The following is a 22,488-nucleotide window of genomic DNA, read 5'->3' as shown; positions in this document are numbered from 1 at the left end:
ATACTACTGGTTATCCATAGTATGACAGACATACTTCTTGTGAAATATACATACGAATATCATTATTAGTGATTGGCCGATCTATACCTGACGACAGTGTGCGTGCAGACAATGAACTCGGGCCTTGAGTTCCACTGGTGGTAGGTGATGTAGTAATGAGTCTGGAGCCAGATCCACTGCTGCCCTTTGGTGAGAAACCTGTAGTAGCACGACTTCCCCTTCCCATACTGCATTACTGCAGAAGAGAGAGAGAGGAGTGAACTGATGTCACAGATGTGGACATGGGACAGGAAAACACAAACACACTCATAAAATGTGTACCCATTGTGACTATTAAAACCTACCCTAATCAGAAACCGTGGATAGATGGCAGGATTCGCGCAAAACTGAAAGCGCGAACCACCGCATTTAATCATGGCAAGGTGACTGGGAATATGGCAGAATACAAACAGTGTAGTTATTCCTTCCATAAGGCAATCAAACAGGTAAAACGTCAGTACAGAGACAAAGTGGAGTCGCAATTCAACGGCTCAGACACAAGACGTATGTGGCAGGGTCTATAGACAATCACGGATTACAAAAGGAAAACCAGCCACGTCGCGGACACCGACGTCTTGCTTCCGGACAAGCTAAACACGTTCGCCCGCTTTGAGGATAACACAGTGCCACCGACGCGGCTCGCTACCAAGGACTGTGGGCTTTCCTTCTCCGTGGCCAACGTGAGCAAGTCATTTAAGCGCGTTAACCCTCGCAAGGCTGCCGGCCCAGATGGCATCCCTAGCCGTGTCCTCAGAGCATGCGCAGACCAGTTGGATGGAGTGTTTACGGACATATTCAATCTCTCCCTATCCCAGTCTGCTGTCCCCACTTGCTTCAAGAAGTCCACAATTGTGCCTGTACCCAAGAAAGTAAAAGGTAAGAGCGTCTGCTAAATGACGTAAATGTAAATGTCGTTACTATTGCCCCGTAGAACTCACTTCTGTCATCATGAAGTGCTTTGAGAGACTAGTCAAGGATCATATCACCTCTACCTTACACCCTAGACCCACTTCAATTTGCTTACACCCTAGAACCCGCCATGTGCAACTGGGTCCTGGACTTCCTGACGGGCCGCCCCCAGGTGGTGAAGATAGGAAACAACATCTCCACTTCGCTGATCCTCAACACAGGGACCCCATAAGGGTGCGTGCTCAGCCCCCTCCTGTACTCCCTGTTCACCCATGACTGCATGGCCACGCACGCCTCCAACTCAATCATCAAGTTTGCAGATGACACAACAGTAGTAGGCCTGATTACCAACAATGACAAGACAGCCTACATGGAGGTAAGGGCCCCGGGAGTGTGGTGCCAGGAAAATAAGCTCTCACTCAACGTCAACAAAACAAAGGAGCTGATCGTGGACTTCAGGAAACAGCAGAGGGAACACCCCCCTATCCACATCGACGGGACCGCATTGGAGAAGGTGGAAAGCTTCAAGTTCCTCGGCGTACACATCACTGACGATCTGAAATGGTCCACTCACATAGACATTGTGGTGAAGAAGGTGCAACAGCGCTTCTTCAACCTCAGGATGCTGAAGGAATTTGGCTTGGCACCTAAAACCCTCACACATTTTAACAGATACACAATTGAGAGCATCCTGTCAGGCTATATCACCGCCTGGTACGGCAACTGCATCGCCCGCAACCGCAGGGCTCTCCAGAAGGTGGTGCAGTCTTCCTACCGTGTCACCGGGGGCAAACTACCTGCCCTCCAGGACACCTACAGCACCCAATGTCACAGGAAGGCCAAAAAGATAATCAAGGACAACCACGTGAGCCACTACCTGTTCACTCCGCTATCATCAAGAAGGCGAGGTCAGTACAGGTACATCAAAACTGGGAACAAGAGACTGAAAAAAAAGCTTCTATCTGAAGGCCATTAAATAACCATCACTAGCCGGCTTCCACTCGGTTACATTTACATTTATGTCATTTAGCAGACGCTCTTATCCAGAGCGACTTACAAGTTACGCAACCCTGCACCTTAGAGGCTGCTGCCCTATATACACAGACATGGAATCGCTGGCCACTTTAATAATGGAACACTAGTCACTTCGATAATGTTTAAATAATGTTTACATACTGCTTTACTAATCTCATATGTATATCATGTATTCTATTTTACTATATTTTAGTCAATGCCACTCCGACAATGCTCATTCTAATAATGATATATTTCTTAATTCCATTCTTTTACTTTTAGATTTGTGTGTATTGTTGTGAATTGTTAGATACAACTGCACTGTTTGAGTTAGGAACACAAGCATTTTGCTACAACATCTGCTAAATATAGGTATGTGACCAATACAATTTGATTTGATTTGAAATACACAAATGTGACAGAAATGTACTTACAGTGTTCGTGGCATTTGGCCAGTGACTCCAGGTCATCCACGTGGTAGTAGTCATATCCAGATGTACCCAGAACCTCAAACGGCAGGTAACCTATTATGGGCGGAGCCCTGGGGAGGTAACAATGTCATTAAATGATAGCACAACCCATTCAAATACAAAAATATACAGTTTATCACCCTGTAAAGTAGTGATAATAACATCAAAAACACACAAAACAATGCATTACTCTCTGGACCTGGTATGTACAGAGGACAGTATAATAAAGGTTTTCAGTGGCAGTGAAACACTAAGTACTCTTTCTAGTGTTGTTGCTCAAAAAGGGGTGAGACTGACTGGCCCAGAGAGAACACAGCAGCCAGCTAATTTGATTTGAGCTGAACCAAACACTCTCACTGTGACTCTGTTCTGACTGCTGTGTGCCTAGTTTCAAACAGCTAGAGACTAACTCTCTCTAACATGACATAGGCAGGTAAACACACAGACATGGCTATAGACAGCACACATTACCTGTGGTCCAAGAAGAGGAACTTCCATTCTAAGCTGTGTCTGGAGGTGAATTCTTCATTGGGTTCTTCCACAGTGCACATCTCCTGTGAGTGAGTGAGGAAAAACTAGATGTTTACTTCTTATACAAAGGAAATAATTTACAAGGCTGTCACTTAGGAACCTTCACAGTACAGCATTTGACATACCTGGTTACCTAAATATGCAGTCTGTGATATACTGTATAAGTGTCTTACCTTAATAAACTGTGGTTTAGCTAATCTCACAGTTGCTATGAAACAGACTCGGTCCTCAAAAGCGGGCCGGAGTGAACGCTGGATCACCCCTTCCAAGCCGTTTCGAGTTGAGTTAGGCACTTCGGGAGAAAGGGAAAATAAAGATTGGGACAGACCAAAAAGCAACAGTGACTAAGTGCATTTATGGTCACAAACTAAATACAGAGCAGCTACTTGTATACACATTCCAAGCCTATTTTCCCATAAATCAATATAAAAGAAAACTCACCATTATTCAGGGCCTTGAAGTTTCCGATGAACTTGACGTACTCGTACACAGGGGGCGCTTTAGGGTCAATCGTCCCTCTGAGCATGTGGCAACAGAATTCTAACTGGTTTTTAGCTGAAAACAAATTAATTATACAATAAAACAGTACAAATAAACTCATGGGTACATCTAACTCTGAAACAAATTATCTGCTTATGCTGTGGCCAAAGAAACTTGACTATGACGTTACTTTAGCTAATATGGTGACAACGATGTAGGCTGTGTGTAGCGGTTATGATCTAGTTTGGCTTGGAAAGATTAGGTAACATATAGCTGATGTGCACTGAAGTCCACAAACAAAGAGAAAACGTGAGAGGAGGAGAGCGCATGGATGCGAGAAGGAATACAACGTGGCTGCTCTTAAAGTGAACTGTGTTTACACGTGATCAGGGGTGTATTCATTCTGCCGATTCAGTTGAAAAACATTTCTTAAATGGCAGCAAGCGGAATGAGCGGAGTTAAACATACCTCAATTTGTCCAATAGAAACTCTCGTTTGCAACTGTTGGACTAACAATTACACCCTAGATCAGCTAGATGCAAGCAAGAGTGTGCAAGGCGGTATTGAATGTGTCACTATCTGACCATGTGTTACTGTCTGTCACCTAAAAATATCTCGACCTGTATGCACCCAAGTTGTAAACTTTCATTCACTGGTCGAATTGCTGCAAATAAACTACTACTAAAGGGCACCAATAAGAAGAAGAGACTTGCATGGGCCAAGAAACATGAGCAATGGACATTTGGTCTGCTGAGTCCAAATGTTATATTTTAGGTTCCAACTGCTGTGTCTTTGAGACGCAGAGTAGGTGAATGGATGAACTCCGCATGTGTGGTTCCAACCGTGAAGCATGGAGGAGAAGGTGTGATGGTGTGGAGGTGCTTTTTCTGGTGACACAGTCTGGGATTTATTTAGAATTCAAGGCACACTTAACCAACATGGCTACCACAGCATTTTGCAACGATATGCCATCTGGTTTGCACTTAGTGGGACTATCATTTGTTTTTCAACAGGACAATGACCCAAAACACACCTCCAGGCTGTGTAAGAGCTATTTGATCAAGAAGGAGCGTGATGGAGTGCTGCATCAAATGACCTGGCCTCCACAATCACCTGACCTCAATCCAATTGAGATGGTTTGGGATGAGTTGGACAGCAGAGTGAAGGAAAAGCTGCCAAAAAGTGCTGAAGATATGTGGGAACTCCTTCATCCTCCCTCATCATAAACGGCACCGACCGCCACTGATATGCACATACATTTATACTGACTCTACACACACGCACACCCACTCACATACAAGCTGCAGCTACTCTGTTTATCTTATATCCTGTTGCTTAGTCCCCTTACTCCTATACATACAGTATCTAGCTCCATCACTCCTGTATCCCTACACATTGTAAATAGGGTACTAGAGCTGACCCTGTATATAGTATGCTTACTTACTTACTTACTTACTGTGTTCTTCATATATCTTCTTATTTCTCATGTGTTTTTTCTAGTATTACATTGTTATTGATTATTGCAGTGTTGGGTTTTGAGTTTGCTAGAAAGGCATTTCACTGTACTTGTGCATGTGACATTACAACTTGAAACTGAAAAAAATGCTAAAACAGCTCCAGTACTTACTCTTGAGATACTCAGGCGTTAGCGTCTCGCCCTCCAGTATGTGAGACGACAAGGCTTTATACACGTCTGAATGTTCCCCCAGGGGCAGGAAGTTCAATAGGTTCTGATCCACCAGGTCAGACTGAAACACACACACAGATGTCACCCAAAGTCATGTATGTCATCCTTGGTCATGTATGTCAACCGTCGTCACGGATGTCAAAATATAGTAATGCATAACAACAACCTTACATAGGCATTAAGTAATGTGTATGGACAGAATTAATACTCACAGGAAGATGTTCCAGTAGAGATGTAACACTCTCTGAGACATAGATTATGTTCCCATCAGTCATAATTGCTAGGAAGAAGCCGTCTAACGCCTAGCAGATAAAAAAACAGTTGTTAAAGCACCATCTACTTGCAATATAGAGTATTACAATGTAGAAAAAATGGTTCCATTGCGGTTAACTTTAAACTTGAATAGTCCTTGGTTTGTTAAACCAATCAACAACGACATCCAAAAAACGAAGTGTTTTTTTTACCTATACAGTGAACCTGTTTTAACCCACACACTTTTTTCTCTTGCTTACACAGCAGACAGGGGAAAAAAATTCACAGACGTTTCATTGTCAACCTTCTTCAGTAAACTATGAACAAAAACATGTTCAGAATGTTATTACTGCTACTTACATCCTTTTTGACTGACATACTTTATTTGTACACCGAACAAAAATATAAAATGCAACATGTAAAGTGTTGGTCCCATGTTTCATGAGTTGAAATAAAAGATCCTAGAAATGTTCCATACGCACAAAAAGCTTATTTCTCTCAAATTTTGTGCACAAATTTGTTTACATCCCTGTTAGTGAGCATATCTCCTTTGCCAAGATAATCCATCCACCTGACAGGTGTGGCATATCAAGAAGCTAATTAAACAGCATGATCATTACACAGGTGCACCTTGTACTGGGAACAATAAAAGGCCACTAAAAATGTACAGTTTTGTCACACAATTCCACAGATGTTTCAAGTTGAGGGAGCGAGTAATTGGCATGCTGACTGCAGGAATGTCCACCAGAGTAGTTTCCAGAGAATTTAATGTTCATATCTCTACCATAAGCCGCCTCCAACATTGTTTTAGAGAATTTGGCAGTACGTCCAACCGGCCTCACAACTGCAGACCATGTGTATGGTGTCGTGTGGGCGAGTGGTTTGCTGATGTCAACATTGTGAACAGAGTGCCCCATGGTGGAGGTGGGGTTATGGTATGGACAGGCATAAGCTAGGGACAACGAAGACAATGGCATTTTATCAATGGCGATTTGAATGCACAGAGATACCGTGACGAGATTCGAGAGGTCCATTGTTGTGCCATTCATCTGCCGCCATCCCCTCATGTTTCAGCATGATAATGCACAGCCCCATGTCACAAGGATCTGTACACAATTCCTGGATGCTGAAAATGTCCCAGTTCTTCCATGGCCTGCATACTCGCCAGACATGTCACCCATTGAGCGTGTGTGGGATGCTCTGGATCGACGTGTACGACAGCGTGTTCCAGTTCCCGCCAATATCCAGCAACTTCGCACCACCATTGAAGAGGAGTGGGACAACATTCCACAGGCCACAATCAACAGCCTGATTAACTCTATGCGAAGGAGATGTCATGCTGCATGAGGAAAATGGTGGTCACACCAGATACTGACTACCTTTTTTAAGGGATGCATATCAGTATTCCCAGTCATGTGAAATCCATAGATTAGGGCATAATGAATTTATTTCAATTAACTGATTTCCTTATATGAACTATAAATCAATATAATCTTTACAATTGTTGCGTTTATATTTTTGTTCAGTATAGATCCTACTTAGTGAAAGGATGTGCAAACTACTGCACTTGGAGTGTGTTGACTGCCACTCTCACCTCCAGCATCAGCTGTGTGAACTCTTCATTACTAAGAAAAGGAGGTTTCCAGTCCTGTCGGATCTCGCTCGACTCCGACTGTGCAGCGATTTCTGACAGAGAGAGACACAGATTGAGTAATTCACATCAGTGATTCCCCTGACAGCTTGGTTAATACTAGGGGTTGGAACCGGTTCAGAGAACAGAACCGAAAACTGGCCAAAAATGTTTTTCCGAAGAACAGAACCAGAACCGAGAACGAAAGTGATGTATCCATGTTCTGCACGTTTCATCACAATATTGTTTTGCACATTCGTTTTAGAACAGATGCCCAGATGAGCATTCTACTCTATGCAGTCTTAACAGGTGGGGATGACGATCTTGTCTAAAGTGCATTACTGTGCTGATGGCATTTCAAAAGGAGGCAAATAATTAGTAGGACATTTTTTGTCATCATTGTAATGTCGCCAGATTGACTTTAGATGTAGCATAACTTTAGCTAGCTAGCTACGATTGAGGGGAGAGCACCGACATTTTAGCCAGCTTAAAGTTAGCATTGCTAACTATTTCTGAACAACTTTGCAGGCTCATGCCAACATTGCCATTTCTCTAAAGTAAGTTTGACGACATCATAATGCCAATGTTGTTTTCTACAAATTATTTGTCTACTTTAGCAATGTCATCGTATTTCCAGGCCACTATAGTGTAATTTTGACGAAACAGTCATTAGCCCCCGTTCAGGAAGACTGAGCATTAACCATCAGTAGGATATCAATATGCTGCGGCATCTGTAGAACCTTGATAGCAATGGCAATGACGCGACCGAGTGATGGAGGTGCAACCCATGAATACTGTTCCGTAACAGAACCATTATTTTAAAAGCAGGGGAACTGTTCTCCAGTCCCACGCAAAACACAACAAAGTGCCCATGCAAAGAAACTTATTCTAGTGTCTGTCTGCCTACCAGCTGAAAATCTTTGCCAGTGTGTGATTTAGAAATTAGGGAGAGAGAATTTTTAATTACAGAACAACGGATTAACTTTTTTCCATGCGATTTAAGGATACTATAGTTACAGCATCATGTTTCACATTGGATTTATTAACTACAAAAAAGTATCATTTCAATTCATTTTAATTCTGGTGCTTCTCTAGACACACAAGTTTGCTAGCTCTGGTCTAGCTCTTGAAAACTCCAGGTGGCATTATGAGTAATGTAATGGAACTGAGAGTCATGATCAAGGGCTAGCTCTGGTCCACCGTCAGTTAAGTTAAGCCAACCCTTTGAACTTTGAATGTCTTCTAAGTTCCTTCATAGAAGCCGCTCCTCCGTAGGTATAATTATGTAGGCTTAATTCAGATATTATACGTCATAATTACAAGATACCCAGCGCTTCATGCCCAGCACTCTCCTCACCTGCCAAATTTCAGTCGCATGTTGCACCCCACACTACACTTGTCTGTCCAATGTATGCACATTGCTTGCCCGCTCCATAGCAAGCTGCTCTATCCATTTGTGAAGTGATTTATTGTCAAACTAAATGTAATTTATTTAATTTTTTTTAAATCTGAGATTTAAAAAGGAACAATATAAACAGTTTGTTTTTTGGTGTTTCAACCAGTTCAGATCTTTATTTTGTTGGTCGGAACAGTGTAATGGAATTTTTTTAAATTAAGATTCTGTTCAGAACAAAACTAATGGAAAATAATTTTAGTTCCCTGGTTAAAACACTGAAATGTTCATATTCTTCTAGACATGTTGATGTCCAAGGGCTAGAAGAAAGAGAGGTCCTTACCTTTATGCTTGCGCAGGAAATCGATGCTCTTCTGTAAGATGGTAGACTTGTCCATCTTCCGAGTGTTGCCTGGCAACATGGTAGCCAGCTCCTTGATGAGGACATTGAACTGGTCTCTGCGCTTCTTCTCAGACTTGTTACGGGATACTCTGGAGGGTTGGACATGAGAAAGATAATACACATAGTAAGATGCTAACAAAAACAACACAATGATCAAACTAAGCTGTTGTTCAGAGTTCCCTTTAATGGAGTGCTTGAACTTATTAAGACCTCACCGTTTTGCTTTGTCCTTTTCATCTTCTTCCATTAACCCATCAAAGATACTGCTTGTGTCATCCCTGCAAAACAACCAACCAGCCAACCAGTCAAACAAGATCCTCCAATCCTAAACCTCTACTCAATAAAGACCAGCCAATCACATACCACGGCCCCAAAACAATTTAAAATCCATTTATTTAAACTAACTTTACCTTTACTTACACTTAAATAATGTCAGAGGAATAATATAACATTTATTAAATTACAGACCAGAACAAAAAAACCTTGACAATGGCATTACAAAATAATTTTTTTGTTCCAAATATAAAAGGTGCAGATATCATTGGCCAGACTGCTACCTCAGCCCAGGCAGTAGAGGGCAGTGCCAGGTTCAGTCTATATATAGACAGAGACTTGTGCTCTGTGACTCAGCTGGTATTGAGGAACAATGGCCGGGGATGTGACTCATTTGCCTTGGAAGGGAGAACCTTTCACTTGCTCAGCCGACTAAGACTGATATCACTAATATACGTCAAATTGTCATTATTAGGACCTTGACAAGCAGCATTGGCAATGTTCTGCCTGCAGTTAGAAAATAATCATAAGTACAGTGTGTCAGCGTGGATGAGACCTATTGAAGCCTATGGCGCTGTGTATACGTGCCAATATGCAACTATGCGTGTGTGCACATGCCGTAAATGTTAATATGTACACCTCCAAGAAAATATTTCAAAGTGCTCGTCTGTCTGTCTACATGCATAGCATGCGTGGATATGCAGGTGCACTTTCCTCAGATCCAGATGAGGGGTCACTGTGCTCCTCAGTCCTTCCAGCCAGTACCATAAAGGTTTATTGGCCAACCGGAGTCACTTCTGAGGTCTATTGTCACTCCACACTTCCTCCCATTCAACAATCATTCATTAATCACTGACCAAGATTCCTTGGAGGGGGAAAATCATGCTAATGCAAATGCGTGCTGATCTAAGCGTGTGCCATTCTGTGGAATGAGGTATACTGCCACGCTTTCTGTGTGTGTGCATCTGTCCCCATATTTGCCCTTATGCGTTTTGGTGCATGCTGTGTGAGTATGAGATTAATGTTTTGTGTGAGTGTGTGTGTGTTTTTAACCCCAGAATTGCTACGATCAAATCAGCTTCAAATTACACTCACCAAATATATTTTTAGACGAAGCCATTAACATCAACAATGTAGAAACCTGATGGTTTAATATCAAAACAACAAATGCAGCAATAAAGATACAGTAAAAACAAGCACACAGCCACTGACAGATAAGTACAGCCAGGCTCTGGCTTATCATTAACCCTTATGGTGTTTGCTCTCGTATGAGAATGAATGGGACTCGGAAGAAATATGAACTGATATTTTCATTCTAACTTGCTGGAGGCATCAGAGCAATAACAAATTACCCATAAAGATGCCACATGAATGAATGAAACTCCCCCCATAGTGCACTATTAAATTAGGCCACCTAAAGCTGGCCGTATTTTATTGTGGTGCCATGTAAAACCTGAGGATTGTGTATTTAAGCTGGTGTTAATAGTGCGTGGACAGCTCTAACCTCTATCCTACAGAGGAGCAGAGGGATATATGGGTGTGGCAGCAAAACACTATTCTCCTCTGAAACCAAGGGACAACGAGTAAGATGGATGCTCACATCCACAAAAATGATACTTACAAACACAACCACCGTTAAAAAACTTGAGACAAACTATCAACATACCTTTCACAAACTAACGACAGACTTTTGACAAAAGGTATTTCTATAGCAGTTGTGCAGGTCTTTGTGTTTTCGATCCTCACAAATTCTTAACATTTATTTCTTTATGTAGCAGCCAAAGAGGGCCAAAGTGTGAATAAGTAAATTTAGTGACATTTTTCTAACATTTACAGTGCCTCCAGAAAGTACTCATACCGCCTGACTTACTCCACATTTTGTTGTGTTACAGCCTGAATTAAAAATGGATTAAACATTTTTCTCTCATCAATCTACACACAATACACCATAATGACAATTATTCATATTATTATTGAAAATGAAATACAGAAATATCTTATTTACATTCACATCCCTGACCAATACTTTGCAGAAGCACCTTTGGCAGCGATTTCAGCTGTGACTCTGAGTAAGACTAAGAGCATTCCACACCTGGATTGTGCAACATTTGCTCATTATTCTTTCAAAATTCTTCAAGCTCTGTCAACTTGGTTGTTGATCATTGCTAGACAACCATTTTCAGGTCTTGCCATACATTTTCAAGTAGATTTAAGTCAAAACTGTTCCTCGACCACTCAGGAACATTCATTGTCTTCTTGGTAAGCAACTCCATTGTAGATTTGGCCTTGTGTTTTAGGTTATTGTCCTGCTGAAAGGTGAATTCATCTCCCAGTGTCTGGTGGAAAGAAGACTGAACCAGGTTTTCCTCTAGGATTTTGCCTGTGCTTAACTGACATTCTGTTTCTTTTTTTTATGCTGAAAAACTCCCCAGTCCTTAATGATTACAAGCATACCCATAACATGATGCAGCCACCACTACGCTTGAAAATGTGAGGAGTGGTACTCAGTAATGCATTGTAATGGATTTGCCCCAAACTTAACACTTTGCATTCAGGACAAAAAGTTAATAGCTTTGCCGCATGTTTTACAGTATTACTTTAGTTTCTTGTTGCAAACAGGATGCATGTTTTGGAATATTTTTTATTCTGTACAGGTGTCATGATGTGTCTCTCTGTGAGTCTCTCTCTGTGTGTGTGTGTGTCTCTCTGTGAGTCTCTCTCTGTGTGTGGTGTGTGTCTCTCTGTGAGTCTCTCTCTGTGTGTGTGTGTGTCTCTCTGTGAGTCTCTCTCTGTGTGTGTGTGTCTCTCTGTGAGTCTCTCTCTGTGTGTGTGTGTGTCTCTCTGTGTGTGTGTGTGTGTGTGTCTCTCTCTCTCTCTCTCTCTCTCTCTCTCTCTCTCTCTCTCTCTCTCTCTCTCTCTCTCTCTCTCTCTCTCTCTCTCTCCTCTCTCTCTCTCTCTCTCTCTCTCTCTCTCTCTCTCTCTCTCTCTCTCCTCTCTCTCTCTCTCTCTCTCCTCTCTCCTCTCTCTCTCTCTCCTCTCTCTCTCTCTCTCTCTCTCTCTCTCTCCTCTCTCTTCTCCTCTCTCTCTCTCTCTCTCTCTCTCTCTCTCTCTCTCTCTCTCTCTCTCTCTCTCTAATTTAAGCTGCTTTATTAGCATGAAAAACATTGTGTCAATATTGCCAAAGCAACAATGTATACAATATACATTGTAATAAAATTATAAACAATAACCGATAATAATATAAAATGGCAGTAAATAATAATACAAAATTAAATACAAAAATAACAACAATAAAGTGGTAACAGTCAATAGTAGAATGTAATGTAATAAATATAAATATGGAAAATGAAACTATAACTAACTTATAACTAAATAACAGTCATCTTCACCATTACATCAGTACTACAACTACTATCATCATTACCACTACTACTACCACCACCATCACTAAACTGCTATCATTACCATTACCACCCATGCCACTACTATTTGGAATGATAAACAACAATAATAATAGTAATAACAATAATAGTAATAATAAGTAAGTTACTGCTTACTATGCAGATGTTATTATTCAGTGTCCCTCAGGCTATGGCAGGCAAATACATATTTGGCTGCAAGAGGAGCCATTGCTCCTTCGCCCATGAGTATTTTTAGTTTTTCCTCTGGATTTAATAAGTTCAAACTTGGAATAAATGTAGTCATTTCTGTGAATAATGAATCTCTTTGTGAGGAAAATGTATCACAGTAAAGGAGAAAGTGCATCTCTGTTTCTACCTCCCCTGTCGTGCAGTGACCACATTCACGCTCCTCTTTGGGTAGCCATGTCTTTTTATATCTTCCGGTTTCTATTGCCAATCGGTGGTCACTCAGCCTGTATTTGGTAAGGATCTGTCTCTGCTTCGTATCTCTGACAGAGTAGAGATAATCAGCCAATTCATATTCTCTGTTTAGGGTCAGATTGCAATTTAGTCGGCTTTGGGATTTTGTTTCGTTTTTCCAATGTTGTAAATATGAGTCCTTTGATTGGTTCATTATTTTGTTTATTTGAATTCTTTCTTTTGAAGCAGTGCTGGTGTCAGCTTGGTTGGTGAGGTCCAACACCAGCTGACTGAGAGGGCTTGTTTCTGGGCTCAGCTCTTGGGTTTGAAGTGCTTTAAATTGCAGACTTGAATTTGGACATGAATTTAGATGTATGTAGCCAAAATTTTTATGACCTTTTCTGTATTTTCATTATTACTGGAAAGCGGCCCAATTCTGCCCTACATGCATTAGTTGGTGTATTTCTCTGGACTTGAAGGATTTTCCGACAGAATTCTGCATGTAGGGCTTCAGTTTATTGAGTGGCCCCCAAACCTCACTTCCGTAAAGAGCTATTGGTAGGATTAGACTGTCAAATATTTTGGTCCAAATTCTAATTGGGATGTTGATTTTGAATAATTTCATTTTTATTACATTTACATTTTTTACATTTTAGTCATTTAGCAGACGCTCTTATCCAGAGCGACTTACAGTAGTGAATGCATACATTTCATGCATTTTTTTTTTTTTTTGCAGGCTTTTTCTTTGAGTGAATTCACTGCCATATTAAAAAGTTTCCCGATGCAGATATGGTCAGACCAAGGTAGGTGTAATTTTTAGTGTGTTCAATTATGGTGTTGTTAAGGGTGAATTTATATTTGTGTTTCTGACATCTGTTTTTTGGGGGGGAAATCATGATTTTAGTTTTGTGGAAATTTACTGCCAGGGCCCAATTATGGCAATATTGCTCTAGAATATTAATGTTCTGTTGAAGACCTTCTTTGGTTGGTGATAGGAGTACCAAGTCATCAGCATATAGCAGGTATTTCACCTCTGTGTCAAATAGTGTGAGTCCTGGGGCTGGAGAATGGTCCAACATGTCTGTTAATTCATTGATATAAATGGTGAAAAGATTTGGACTCAAACTGCAGCCTTGTCTCACACCTCGACGTTGTGAAAATAATTCTGTTCTTTGGTTTTTGATTTTTATTGCACACTTGTTTTCTGTGTACATACATTTTATTAAGTCATACACCTTACCACCAAGCCCACTTTGGAGAATTTTGTAGAATATCCCTTCGTGCCAAATAGAATCAAATGCTTTTTTTAAAGTCAATAAGCAAGCAAAGATTTTGCCCTCTTTTTTTTGGTGGACGTGTTTATTAATTAGTGTGTGTACGGTGTATATATGGTCAGTAGTGCGATGGTTAGGGAGAAAGCCAATTTCACATTTACATTTTTTTCTTGAAGAAAGGTTTGAATTCTTGAATTCAAAATGCTACAGAAAACCTTTCCCAAGTTACTGTTTATGCAAATTCCCCTGTAATTATTGGGGTCTGATTTCTCTCCGCTTTTGTGGATAGGGGAGATGAGCCCCTGGTTCCAGACATCAGGGAAGCAGCCAGAAGTTAAAACCATGTTGAACAATTTAAGCACAGCATTTTGCAACTCAGGTGTGCTGTTTTTCAGCATTTCATTTCTGATGTTGTCTAGACCACAAGCCTTCTTTGATTTATGAATGAATTTGAATTGGACACATCTCATAGGAAGAAGAATTTGAAATGAATTTTAATTTAAGGAAGTATAATTTTAATTCAAAATCAATTCAAATCAATTCAACTGAGACGTGAAACATGAAAGTCTCATTCATTCGGAAAAATATTTTATCAAAAGGATATGCCTCTTAATAACGCAAAGAATACTCAGAGTCGATATTCACGTAATAATAAGGAATTCCCCTCAAACATTCCTTGCCATTGACCCCAGTGTAAAAGAGCCAACTTCATCATACATTTTTAGTTATACAGAAATAACAAAGCATGACGAAAAGCTGCTGTGTTGTTCAATGTAGATGTTATCAGATAAAAAATCCCAACCGTACGGTTTGCAATGCTCCCACGTAGGGAAATAGAGCCTGCGAGAAGAGCCTTGTGGGTTCAGGCTTTTCAGCGTGGGAACTGGGAAATGTGGGGAAGCTGGTGTCCAAGTAGGCTAAACGTAGCTATGTGAGTGGAAAGCATCACAGGTAAGACATTTATCTTGTTTAGTATAGTTTGTTTGTAACTCCACTCACTACTTCATTTTTTTACCCTTATTTTACCAGGTAAGTTGACTGAGAACACATTCTCATTTACAGCAACATCATTTTCCTGATATTTAAAAACATTAAGTGGAATTATGAATTATTATAGACAACCCACATGACAGTAGAGGGGGAGTTCAGTGGTGCCCAACAGAGAGGCCCATCCGCTGCATAAGACAGCACACACGCACGCACACAAGCACACGCACACAAACTGAGGGAAGAGAAAAACACCACCCACTCAAAATGGAGCAGGGCTGAGTGGCATACTAATCCTGGGGTTAAGGCGGGAGATCCTGTGCTGGTAGGATATACAGGGACACTCCCGCTGTCACTCAGCTAGCCAGCCAGTTAAAACAGGTGCCGAGCCACAGAGTCCACCCACACACAGGTCAGTCACACACACCTAAAGGTCTACCAAAATGTTGCTTGAAATCACCATGGGGACTCTGTGCAGCCAAGGTGAAGTACAGATGAAGATTTTTTTTTTTTAAATACTCCTCGGTTAAGGATTTTTAACCACAGGTGATTTCAGAGACAACGTCTCAGTTACTAGTTTGATGAGCAGGTAAGGTAGGATATTTATTTCTCTCAGGTGTAGGAGGAGATTGGTGGACTGACTCACCCGCCTATGCTGGAAGTCATCTTGTAGCCTGTTCAGGGTCGCAGTGGTGGAGAGGGGCCTTTTAATCGTGAGGTAGACATTTGTGAATTAACCTGTCAGATAAAGCGAGATTAGCAGTGAAATTACAGTACATGGCCTGAAACAAAACAATAGTCCACAGCCTCCATCCCTGAAGGGCAGCAGCACCCAGCCCAACCTTACCTCCTGTCTAGCCGACTCTGTGGGAGGATGAGGAGTGTGGTGTAGGATGAAGGTCCAGTCTGTGAGGAGATACTGTGGTGATGGCAGAGGTCTGTGTGCCCACTAGGGGAGAGGGGTTGTTACGAGAGTCACAGAGAGGATCCTGTGTCAAAGGCCAGCGGTTGTCAACGGGTCCTTGCTGAGCTGAGCTTTCCGCCGGGTTCGGTTGTGGACGTACCTCATGACAGCTACATCGGATGCTCTAACTGGTTACAAAACAGAAGACATTACATTAGTAAACCTTTGGAGTTTTCTATTTATTCAATTCCAAAGGTACTTGTGTACCCTAGGTCCTTGTGTCTATCTGAAATGAATGATTGGAGAAATGTTACATGGAGAAAATTCCACCTAGCATATCAGTGGCGCTGTATTTCTCATGTGCCTAGGAGGGGAAGGGTTTAGGGGTCAATTTGGGACTGGCTGTAAATCACACTGGTTAGTACAGAGCAGAGAGGTAAGCACTTACCGATCACATGGTTCGTCGGAGTCGCTACAGCACTGGACTAGAAGATACCTTTTTCTTCTCAGATCTAAAATAAGAAAACGCACATGGCATTATACCCTGAAACATACACAAACACACAACATTATACCCTGAAAACAGACACACAAATAACCTTACATACAGACGCACATATAACCGTATACCCTCAGATGACACACGATGATGGAACAGCTGATTCAAAGAGACAGATGGGTCACAACAGCCACAGCCACAGCCTCACGTACGCAACCAAAAACTGACATGATAAGATCCTTGTTTAGACACCGATTAGCGGTCCTAATGATACCTACTTCTGCCAATGCAAGGAAGTCTACAGTAGAGCTTGACTGACCAATAGAAAATCACCAATGGTGAGCTTCCCTAAAATGACCAGTATCATGATTCATCCCATTCTGACCCAACAGATAGCAATACCCGGATAGAACAAACCATCAGAGTTGGTGTTCGACACATTTTTTTTTAAACTACGAACACATTTTAGGATAGAAAGAGCGAAACAGAGACATTGGGGTGTGGTGGCTGTGGCTGAGTGTCTAGGTGACTGATGGGAGTGCCTGATAAGAGGGGGGCGGGCCAGTGTCACAAGCCATTGACTTTCAGCTATGCCCATTTTGCTGCTCTCTGCATGTGACAGATACATTTGACCTACAATGGCAGCATGACCCACAGGATCTCACACACAAACACATCACATAACACACAGAGAATAAGGTCTCTGTCCATAACATAAGGTTACAGGTTTAATGAACTCTCAACGTGACCATGTATGTAAGCAGCAGCACGTTACTGTCCACATTATGTAGCCTTGCAACAAGGGCGTATTGACACAGCTGGATATGTCGTTAAATATAAATTACATTTGTCAAAACAATAAAATAACGTGCACAGAATTTGAAAGATATGGTCATTCTCCGGTGGGAAGAAATATAGAAAAAATGTAAGTGTTCACGTACAGTAGTATAAGCGAGGGATGGCAACAGTTTATCAAAAATACAAACAGTATTCGATCACTTGTGTGTTCATTTGAGAGAAAAAATATTGGGCTTATTTTAACAATGAAAAAGCTGTCTAAATGTAATTAAATTATCCATTTGACATTGTAACATACAAGGATATACCATGACGTTTGAAATTCTTAACTTAATAAAACATCAAACTTTTGAATGTAGTTTTTATGACGGTGCGTTGAGCTACCTGCTGCACATTTAGCCCATCAGGCAGCCCTGACAATGATAAGCTATTTTCCCCTCTTCAATTAACGATTACAGGCACGCACCTAACGGAGGTTCCACAAGACCTGACACAGATCAATGCAAAATACCCAGCAGAAAACATTATTCATACAGAATCCGTTCAAATCAAATGTATTTGTCACGAACACAATTTACAGCAGGTTTAAAAGTTGCAGTGAAATGCTTACAGCTTTATCACGGCAAACATCAGACTTCTCTTTCATGATCTACTCAAAGCATATTTAGAACTTTTTATTATAAAAAAACAAAACATAAAATACTGTCATATGAATAATATTGTGATTTGATATTTTGGCCATATCGCCCAGCTCTAGTTCCTTAGGATTACATAATTACAGGTAGCGTAAATAGTAAACAAGGCCAGACACCACACCCTAATAGGTATTCCTTACTCTTTATATAGGCCTATATCAAAAGTAACCTTTACCTGTTGAATATAGACACATATAATGTAACAAGATATACAAATGAGACATACACTACCGTTCAAAAGTTTGGGGTCACTTAGAAATGACCTTGTTTTTAAAGAAAAGCTCATTTTTGAAATAACATCAAATTGATCAGAAATACAGTGTAGACATTGTTAATGTTGTAAATGACTATTGTAGCTGGAAACGGCAGATTTTTTATGGAATACCTACATAGGGTACAGAGGCCCATTATCAGAAATCATCACTCCTGTGTTCCAATGGCACGTTGTGTTAGCTAATCCAAGTTTATAATTTTAAAAGGCTATTGGTCATTAGAAAACCCTTTGCAATTATGTTAGCACAGCTGAAAATTGTTGTTCTGATTAAAGAAGCAATAAAACTGGCCTTCTTTAGACTAGTTGAGTATCTGGAGCATCAGTATTTGTGGGTTCAATTAAGTTTATCATTTTAAAAGGCTAATTGATCATTAGAAAACCCTTTTGCAAATATGTTAGTTAGCACAGCTGAATACTGTTCTCCTGATTAAAGTATATATCAACGACGTCGCTCTTGCTGCGGGTGATTCCCTGATCCACCTCTACGCAGACGACACCATTCTATATACATCTGGCCCTTCTTTGGACACTGTGTTAACTAATCTCCAAACGAGCTTCAATGCCATACAACACTCCTTCCGTGGCCTCCAACCGCTCTTAAAACGCTAGTCAAACCAAATGCATGCTTTTCAACCGTTCGCTGCCCGCACCCGCCCGCCCGACTAGCACTACTCCCAAATATACCCTCGTAAAACTGACTATCCTACCGATCCTCGACTTCGGCGATGTCATTTAGAAAATAGCTTCCAATACTCTACTCAGCAAACTGGATGCAGTCTATCACAGTGCCAGCCGTTTTGTTACCAAAGCCCCTTATACCACCCACCACTGCGACCTGTATGCTCTAGTCGGCTGGCCCTCGCTACATATTCGTCACCAGACCCACTGGCTCCAGGTCATCTATAAGTCTATGCTAGGTAAAGCTCTGCCTTATCTCAGTTCCCTGGTCACGATAACAACACCCACCCGTAGCACGCGCTCCAGCAGGTATATCTCACTGGTCATCCCCAAAGCCAACACCTCGTTTGGCCGCCTTTCCTTCCAGTTCTCTGCTGCCAATGACTGGAACCAATTGCAAAAATCGCTGAAGCTGGAGACTTATATTTCCCTGACTAACTTTAAGCATCAGCAGTCAGAGCAGCATACCGATCGCTGCAGCTGTACACAGCCCATCTGTAAATAGCCCATCCAACCAACTACCTACCTCATCCCCATAATTTGTTTTTGTTTTTCTGCTCTTTTGCACACCAGTATTTCTACTTGAACATCCTCATCTGCACATCTAGCACTCCAGTGTAAATTGCTAAATTGTAATTACTTCGCCACTATTAGCCTCTATATTGCCTTACCTCCTTACTTCATTTTCACACACTGTATACAGATTTTTATATTGCGTTATTGACTGTACGTTTATTTATCCCATGTGTAACTCTGTCGTTGTTTTTGTCTCACTGCTTTGCTTTATCTTGGCCAGGTCACAGTTGTAAATGAGAACTTGTTCTCAACTGGCCTACAAGGTTAAATAATGGTGAAATAAAAAATATATATACAAAAAGAGACTAAAGCTTTAAAGATGGTAGGCAATTAAGGTCACAGTGATGAAAACTTAGGACACTAAAGAGGCCTTTCTACTGACTCTGAAAAACACAAAAAGAAAGATGCCCAGGATCCCTGCTCATCTGCATGAACGTGCCTTAGGCATGCTGCAAGAAGGCATGAGGACTGCAGATGTGGCCAGGGCAATAAATTGCAATGTCCGTACTGTGAGACGCCTAAGACGGCGCTACAGGGAGACAGGACGGACAGCTGATCGTCCTCGCAGTGGCAGACCACGTGTAACAACACTTGCACAGGATCGGTACATACGAACATCACACCTACGGGAAAGGTACAGGATGCCAACAACAACTGCCCGAGTTACACCAGAAATGCACAATCCCTCAATCAGCGCTCAGACTGTCTGCAATAGGCTGAGAGAGGCTGGACTGAGGGCTTGTAGACCTGTTGTAAGGCAGGTCCTCACCAGACATCACCGGCAACAACGTCGCCTATGGGCATAAACCCACCGTCGACATACCAGCCAGGACTGGCAAAAAGTGCTCTTCACTGACGAGTTGCGGTTTTGTCTCACCAGGGGTATGGTCGGATTCGTGTTTATTGTTGAAGGAATGAGCGTTACACCGAGGCCTGTACTCTAGAGCGGGATCGATTTGGAGGTGGAGGGTCCGTCATGGTCTGGGGCGGTGTGTCACAGCATCATCGGACTGAGCTTGTTGTCATTGCAGGCAATCTCAACGCTGTGCGTTACAGGGAAGACATCCTCCTCCCTCATGTGGTACCCTTCCTGCAGGCTCATCCTGACATGACCCTCCAGCATGACAATGCCACCAGCCATACTGTTCGTTCTGTGCGTGATTTCTTGCAAGACAGGAATGTCATTGTTCTGCCATGCCCAGCGAAGAGCCCGGATCTCAATCCCATTGAGCACGTCTGGGACCTGTTGGATCGGAGGGTGAGGGCTAGGGTCATTCCCCCCAAAAATGTCCGGGAACTTGGTGGACGTGTGGGGTAACATCTCACAGCAAGAACTGGCAAATCTGGTGCAGTCCATGAGGAGGAGATGCACTGCAGTACTTAATGCAGCTGGTGGCCACACCAGAAATTGACTGTTACTTTTGATTGACCCCCCCCCCTTTGTTCAGGGACACTTTATTCCATTTCTGTTAGTCACATGTCTTTGGAACCTGTTCAGTTTATGTCTCAGTTGTTGAATGTTATGTTGTTATGTTCATACAAATATTTACACGTGTTAAGTTTTCTGAAAATAAACGCAGTTGACAGTGAGAGAACGTTTCTTTTTTTTGCTGAGTTTACATCTTGTGATAACTGCACTGCGACTCTGCACTGAACAAAAATATAAACACAACAATTTCAAAGATTTTACAGAGTTACAGTGCATTCGGAAAGTATTCAGACCCTTTGACTTTTTCCACGTTGTTATGTTACAGCCTTTTTCTAAAATTGATTAAATTGTTTTTTCCCCTCATCAATCTACACACAACACTCCATAATGACAAAGCAAAAACTGTTTTTAAGAAATGTTTGTATAAGCATTCAAACCCATACTCAGCACTTTCTTGAAGCACCTTTGGCAGCGATTACAGCCTCGAGTCTTCTTGGGTATGACGCTACAAGCTTGGCACACCTGTATTTGGGGAGTTTCTCCCATTCTTCTCTGCACATCCTCTCAAGCTTTCAGGTTGGATGGGGAGCGTTGCTGCACCGCTATTTTCAGGTCTCTCCAGAGATGTTCGATCGGGTTCAAGTCTGGGCTCTGGCTGGGCCACTCAAGGACATTCAGAGACTTGTCCTCGAAGCCACTCATGCATTGTCTTGGCTGTGTACTTAGGGTCGATGTCCTGTTGGAAGGTGAACCATCGCCTGAGTCTGAAGTCTTGAGCTTTCTGAAGCAGGTTTTCATCAAGGATCTCTCTGTACTTTTCTCCGTTCATCTTTCCCTCGATCCTGATTAGTCTCCCAGTCCCTGCTGCCTTAAATGGATGGTGCCAGGTTTCCTCCAGACGTGACGCTTGGCATTCAGGCCAAAGAGTTCAATCTTGGTTTCATCAGACCAGAAAATCTTGTTTCTCATGGTTAGAGTCCTTTAGTTGCCTTTTGGAAAACTCCAAGTGGGATGTCATGTGCCTTTTACTGATGAGTGGCTTCCCTCTGGCCACTCTACCACAAAGGCCTGATTGTGGAGATCGGAGAACCTTCCAGAAGGACAACCATCTCTGCATCACTACACCAGAGGAACTCGGGAGCTCTGTCAGAGTGACCATCGGGTTTTTGGTCACCTCCCTAACCAAGGCCCTTCTCCACTGATTGCTCAGCTTGGCCAGGCGGCCAGCTCTAGGAAGAGTCTTGGTGGTTCCAAACTTCTTCCATTTAAGAATGGAGGCCAATGTGTTCTTGGCAACCTTCAACGCTGCAGAAAGTTTTTGGTAGCCTTCCCCAGATCTGTGCCTCGACACAATCCTGTCTCGGAGCTTTACGGACAATTCCTGCGATCACATGGCTTGGTTTTTTGCGCTGACATGCACTGTCAACTGTGGGACCTTATTTAGACAGGTGTGTGCCTTTCCAAATCATGTC

General features: G+C 42.0%; 1 protein-coding gene across 2 annotated transcripts in view; it reads right to left on the bottom strand.

The window, feature by feature from the left end:
• The window catches only part of clocka (clock circadian regulator a), a 67,800-nt gene that overhangs the window by 18,238 nt on the left and 27,074 nt on the right, over positions 1–22,488 (bottom strand). For both annotated transcript variants that reach the window (XM_014169004.3, XM_045706084.2), the window contains 13 exons: positions 16,516–16,579; positions 16,011–16,255; positions 15,810–15,901; positions 9,024–9,086; positions 8,749–8,897; positions 6,977–7,068; positions 5,343–5,432; positions 5,071–5,191; positions 3,405–3,518; positions 3,137–3,255; positions 2,904–2,986; positions 2,397–2,503; positions 88–235 (listed from right to left, as the gene is read on the bottom strand). In XM_014169004.3, the coding sequence (XP_014024479.1) occupies positions 88–235; positions 2,397–2,503; positions 2,904–2,986; positions 3,137–3,255; positions 3,405–3,518; positions 5,071–5,191; positions 5,343–5,432; positions 6,977–7,068; positions 8,749–8,897; positions 9,024–9,086; positions 15,810–15,829 (1,106 nt within the window). In that variant the 5' untranslated portion in view covers positions 15,830–15,901; positions 16,011–16,255; positions 16,516–16,579. The remainder of the gene's footprint in view (positions 1–87; positions 236–2,396; positions 2,504–2,903; positions 2,987–3,136; positions 3,256–3,404; positions 3,519–5,070; positions 5,192–5,342; positions 5,433–6,976; positions 7,069–8,748; positions 8,898–9,023; positions 9,087–15,809; positions 15,902–16,010; positions 16,256–16,515; positions 16,580–22,488) is intronic.

The sequence above is a fragment of the Salmo salar genome, chromosome 23 (assembly GCF_965601325.2).
Source record: "Salmo salar chromosome 23, fSalSal1, whole genome shotgun sequence".
NCBI classification, from domain to species: Eukaryota; Metazoa; Chordata; class Actinopteri; order Salmoniformes; family Salmonidae; genus Salmo; species Salmo salar.
The sequence above is the reverse complement of the archived record's forward strand: the minus strand, read 5'-3'. Positions and strand labels throughout refer to the sequence as shown.